Raw genomic sequence first — 6,464 nt, forward strand, 5'->3', positions numbered from 1 at the left:
CTCTCTCATAATGATGGAGGAGACCAAAACATTCATGCTGGGTGCACATTAATCTTTGCATAAAAAATAAATTAGACGAGTTATGGTTACACAGAGCTGCAGTCTTTCACCCTCATTTGCCTGCCTGTCATGTATGACTTTAACACTTTGTATGCAATTGCTACGGCTGCTGCATTAAACAGAAATGAATAAATATTGGATTAAATAATGATCCTCATTAGAGAGCTGTCTAGGATGTCTTTAGTGGCAGCCTTTAAAGATATATATATATATATATATATATATATATATATATATATATATATATATATATTTATTCTTGGGAGCTACAGGATCTACTAAAGCAATAAGAGTAAGCATCAAATGCAAATGTACAGATACAAATTTTGCATTATTTACTAGGACTAGCCCAAAAGTACAATATGCTTTGATAGTCAGAATCCATATTCATTGATCCAATTTCCATATCCTGAAATCTGATTGGTTGCTATGGGTTTCTGCATAACAGCAAAGAGATTTCGAATGATTAATTTTGTGTTTTAAGAACATTCAGAACCCCAATGTGTATTAATGTGGGCATGCAATTCTACACCAGTTAGCCAAAAACACATATTTAGGTAAAACAGTTCTTAAAGTGTGGTGGTTTACCAAAAATAGCTTCAAATATTATGACAAAATGATGTAGAACAATCACAGGTATTGAGATGTACATGAATGCTTGCCATTATGTTAACTAAATGTATTTAATCATGTTATTCTTTACAGCAAATAGCTGGCATTTCCCCTTTTAAACATAGAAATCTCCTTTTTTTAAAAATTGAGAAACCCGCTGCTACTGTGGTAGGAATGAATAATTGCTTTAGTATTGGGCTATTATATTTAATCATCCTCAATGTAGCCTGCAAGGGGCTATAATGTATTTCGAACCAATTGACCTTGATAAGCAACAGGGCTTGCTGCTCTTTTGCACAAATATATGTCAGATCCTGCAATTGTGACACTCTCAACCTAATTATAAAGATTTATTGCATTGCATATAGTTTGCATATCCCTCAGATTTGTGTAACCCCTTCGGTAACACATTGACCTGCAGTCTAACAGAGCTCAAGCAGTTATGAAGACATCTGTATGCACTATTAAATTGCACAGGTCATTATTTCCCTCATCTCGATCTTTAACATTTCAATTCTTACATTCAGCAAGTGCTATACTATATTTTTGAAATTCAAAATTTTATATTTAATAAGTTTGCTTATATCCCTTTAAGTTCTACAAAGGAAACTTTCTAAATATAAAAATATCAAAGGTTGATCATAGTTTTCTTTGTTCCTTATATTTATATAGCTGTGTCTCCTTACATATAACTTCACACAAGCACAAACATACAGTTTTAAGCAAATTAAGAAAATAAGACATACCTGGAACACAATTATGCTTATAGCATTCATGAAAAATTCCCTCTTTGTCAATATCAAAATTAGAGAATAGTTGCCACCTCCTAATATGTATATGTAAGTGAATGATTCCACTGCTTAAAAGATTCTCTGTTAAAATGCAAACAGTGAGCACATAGCTATAGCAATGTCCTACTGATTGATGATTGACAATGGTTACCATATACACTAAACATATGAAGGATTACAAACCTACTCAGAAATAATCAGATTTACCTGAAGCCTTGAAATTGCCTGGATTAAGGGGAAAAATATTCCTAAAACGCACAATTCATTGTGACTCAAAAAACCAATAAATGAACTTAAATCCCTTTTCATCCCCATTGGTGAGAGAGCTAAAATTAAAAAGATTAGATCTTTCCATGTCAATCACAATAGGCTTTATGATGAAATAATCTCCCATAGCACCCTAATACCTGTAGCAAACATTAACCCTTCCAAATAATTGAATTCAATTACTTGCGCTTGCTCGTGAATCAAAAGATTGCCAGGTCTCCTAAAGCACTGTGGTCTATTTCTATCTGCATACATTACAAGCCAATAAACGACACTACAAGTAATAATTTTCTGTAATAAGCAGATGCCAGTTGCAGATTCCTACTTTTTTTTTCCACTAAATTGGTATTTGTTAGAAATAGTCAGAATTTTACTTTTATCCTAAAATAAATCATTTTATTACTCCCAAGTACAGATATTGTTCAGTTGATGCATTGTTTTCACTATATAGATTGTTTTCACTCAAATTCTGTAGCAATAATGGCATCCATCTGCAGCAGCAGTAGAGAGTACTATCTGAAACTAGCAGCAAGCCTCATTAATTTTTAAAACTATGTGACCTAGGTACATTTTACAGAGTGTAAATATAATCACAAATTAGATTGTGGAACACTGATGTTTAATATTGCATATGTACTGTGAACAGCATGTTCCTGTGTCATATATTACTGATTATTATGCATGCTGCTAAAGTAATGTATGAATGATTGTGTCTTATATGAATCAAGTCCTCCAGGCTTCCTAGCCAGCTTGGTTACCAAGCATAATGTGAGTTGTTCTATGTTATTGTGCTTGCTCACAGGCTTTTACCAGCATGGACAAAACAATGTAGTTTGAATAAATGCATTGTCGACAGAGCACACTATAATGTTCTTAGAAAATGTAACATTATAACTCAAAGCTACTTTATTTACAAATTAAAAAGAAAAAAATAAAAATAATACAGCAGACTTGTCTATTGTCCTACCTCCATGCTGGCCTGCCACCATGGAGATTGTATCTGTAATGTGTATTACTGTGCTTGTTACAGCTGTGACACTAATCTGCTTGTGCAGAGCAATACAAGGGGGTGGAGGAAGAAAAAAATGATAGCCTGCTGACTTGTAGACTGAGAACCAAAACCTTTAGGCCAAGTCAAGGCTGAATGGAAATTACACCAGTAAAAGCTTCAAAGTTCTGTCCTTCATCAAGAAGGTATGCAGTTTTTTCTTTTTTCTAATGAAAAGTAGACTGTCATTAGGGACTCTCGTTGATCACTGTCTAACAGAGGAAGACCTTATACAGATTGCTGGTGTCTGCCAAGCAGCCCAGAAAGCGTACAGGTAACTATTGTTCCAGAGGCAGACATGAATCCAATCAGCTCAGGCTCTGACAGATCTCAGCAAGTAAATGCCAGGGCTTTGCTTTTAACTCTTAGTTGACTATCTTATCCCCTGTTACCCAGCATTGAACAAAAACTAGCTAACACTGCAATAGAAGGCAGGTAGTTAACAGATCCAGAAGACAAGGCATATAAATTGTACAGTATAGACATCACCGATGCCTACATTTTCTTTCACTGTGTATTTACACTCCCTTGTAGTACAGTTATCTTTGGTAAGAATAGCATATCCGTGTTTCTTTACACCAGCATACCCTTGGTGTACTTACAATGATCTCTTTAGTTACAGGTCTTAGAGTCTGGTGTATACTAATTTGAAGGATGTTTTCATATTAAAATGTAATAATAAATAACCTGATCTTTAATGTAATGTATCGAGATGTAAGTGAATTTCAGCTTTCTAAAGGAATTAAAAGTGATAATATAGTAAAATAAATACAATTATGGTATTTTATAAGCACCAATCATAGGTGCTATAGTAGTATTATAGCAGTAGCATAGTAGTCTATACAAGAGAAATCCAGAATATACAATCTACTATTAATTGTGTGACACATTCTTTATCAGGAAAATGGAGAAAAGCTTATATCTGACAAATAATGATTTTTTTTTATTTATTTATTTTTTTTATCTACCAGCATTTCAGCTTTAAATATCACTTTAAGGTTATTAGCTTCTATAGGACTGAAGTAGACAACTGTAGTCAAATCTTTAGTATACATTACACATATGCATGACAGTTCTTATACAGATCAGTATACGTCCAGTGCTCTTACATGCAAGCAGGATTATTATTTGCTAGATACATAAGGGGAATAGACAGATAATAATCCTGTTCAGAACAATACATTTAAATAAAACAACTGCAGATCTACAATAACATTACACAATAAATTACAAATCTTTTGACCTGAAGGAACTACCCTATTCACAGTTAGGGTAGATCAGTTAAACAGCCTGATAGTTGTGCTACATTAATTTACAGAGATTATTCCTCTACATGCACAAAGCTTCCAGGATATTGTGGGCACTGGAAAATACTGTCCTTACAGAAAAATATTGTGCCATTAGCAAGCAGCTTCAAAAATCATGCTTAAATGAAACTAGACAGTTCTTTCAGCAATCGGTGTGTAAATATAAAGCATATTTTCATATGTTATTAGCTGCTGATTGAGCAACCTAAAGGAGATTGCTTTTGTGAGCATAGTATGGCTGTGTTGTCAGAAAATAGGCACCGCACTCATATTTCAGCTTTCTAACCCCAAATAACCCTATACTAGTTAAGCTTTGCGCTTGGTTTGACAACCAGAAAGCAAGTACTGACAAAAGTCAGTAAATGTAATGTCATCTACAGACTATAAACAGACTAATAGCCCTGAATAGCACAATTACATACAATATGTTAATTATGGGCAATAGTATTGTCTTCCCTTTTGCTAATACAATACATTTTTGAATACTGTACTTTTAAAATGACTTATTTAGATTAATTCTGATGGATTCCTATGCTTTTACTGAAGGATATCTAGCCCCTTTTACTATATAATAAGTTTATTTTTGTTTACATTTTTATTCAAATGTATTCCCTAAACTGATAATTCTCTGTATCCTATAAAGCAAGAGAGCATTATTTACCATGAACTCAGAGGCTCTGGTGTGTATGCCCTCCCTTTCTAGTTTCTTTGTGAAAATAAATGTATAGAAAACACAGTCTATTGCCCTCACATACAATAGGGGAGATTTATTATTCAGAGCAGACCTAGTAATTATGAGATTCAAAGCATACTTGCTTAAACAGTGATTTGGAAACAGTATGATGAATGTGCATTTGGTTAGATTAATGGACCGGCTATACTTTGAACTTGTTGCTGAAAAGAACTAAGAACGCTTTGTGCGTATTAACTTTACAGTAAATCCAGCCAACTCTGGCTATTTTGGATTAGCAACTGATGCTAATCTTATGATCTATACACAATACACATAAAATGTTACTTTCCAGCAGTTACTGGAAATAGGAAACAGCCACTTAGTAGCTTTACGTTAAAACAACATAGTCTGGAGGGTCAAGACTGAAACATGTAAAATCCTGGTCACTAAGCCTAATATAAGGTTTTCTTCAATCACTCACCTGTCTAGGTGCCCTTCATTAGGTGTAGCTGGTCTGGAGAGGCCATGTGTGGAGTAGGTCGAAGGAGGAAACACCACATTCAGAGCTGCTGTGGTCACTGCATCATGCTGTCTCCAATCCTCTGCAGCACAACCTTCAAATTAAGTTCAAAACAAAGCATTATGTCTGAATTTGTGACAAAATTATTAGAAAATCATCAGCGTCTACGTGCAAAAACCTAAAAAAAAAAAATGTCAAAAGATAAAAAAAAAAAAAATTTAACTCTTTGGAACGTGGAGTTTAAAAAGGTCTTGATATTCACAAAGCAATATGTTAAAATATAAAAAAGAAAGAAAACAAATTGTGCTTATTATATTGGTCCTTTCTATTTTACAGAAAAATTATAATTTGAAAAAAGTGTTGATTTTATAGAAAAAGCACAGGTAATCAGTGATAGGTATTGTGTAATGCATACAGCTTACTTACCATGAGATATGTGCTTTGCTTTCTTGCGAGTATGTGTAGAAATTGGCTGGCTTTCAGGCTGAGTGGAGTGTTTAGTCCCCTCCAGTTCTCCGTGCTGCTCTGCTGCAGGTGTGCTTAAAGAATGACTGGCTTTGTCTTGAGAGAAAGACAGTGGCCTGTGTAAGCCAGGGCTCTCTGCGTTGTCTGATGATGCTGGAAGAAGTGGCAAACTCCTAGGGGGAGACAGGTATTTGCTGCAGTCTGCAATCCAAACAGGTTCATTTGTGCTCTTATAATGACAGTCGCCTTGGTTTTTCTGTCTCGAACTGTCTGTGCACTGAATCGAGGGATGTCTCTTCTTCTTAGTATTTATTTGCTTCTGGATTGGAGGGAGAGGTTCTGAGTTTCTCAGTCCAAGATCAAAGGCAGGCATGCAATTGGATGATGCTCTGTTTTCTGACTGGCATTCAGTTCCCCGGGTTGCTGCATTGCTGAAAAGCTCACTGTGGTCTTCATTCCAGGACCCAGGAGCTCTGTGTGATTTAAAAAAAAATAATTATTTAAGAAGCAGACTAGCTCTACACTCCTCCCCTCATCACATTCTTGTTTTTCTAGTGAAAAACAGTAACTATTTCAGCAAAGGGATCGCTTAATAAAACCAAGGTCGGATTATTTGAAAATAGCATCATCTATGGTAACAAAACAATAATGATAACATCATACAAATTTATGAATTTTATTTCCCTGCAGTCACAAACATCAGACATTTACTCTAGAAAGA

General features: G+C 34.7%; 1 protein-coding gene across 1 annotated transcript in view; it reads right to left on the bottom strand.

Moving 5' to 3' along the window:
• Positions 1-6,258, bottom strand: part of LOC309553508 (dynein axonemal heavy chain 3-like) — a 136,757-nt gene extending 130,499 nt beyond the window's left edge. Inside the window, exons 1-2 of the mRNA XM_082254743.1 lie at positions 5,705-6,258; positions 5,240-5,372 (exon numbers count right to left, since the gene is read on the bottom strand). Of these exons, the coding sequence (XP_082110869.1) occupies positions 5,240-5,372; positions 5,705-6,116 (545 nt within the window). The 5' untranslated portion in view covers positions 6,117-6,258. The remainder of the gene's footprint in view (positions 1-5,239; positions 5,373-5,704) is intronic.
• Between the last annotated feature and the right edge of the window lie 206 nt (positions 6,259-6,464).

Source organism: Pelophylax lessonae (genome assembly GCF_965119305.1).
Source record: "Pelophylax lessonae genome assembly, chromosome: 4".
NCBI classification, from domain to species: Eukaryota; Metazoa; Chordata; class Amphibia; order Anura; family Ranidae; genus Pelophylax; species Pelophylax lessonae.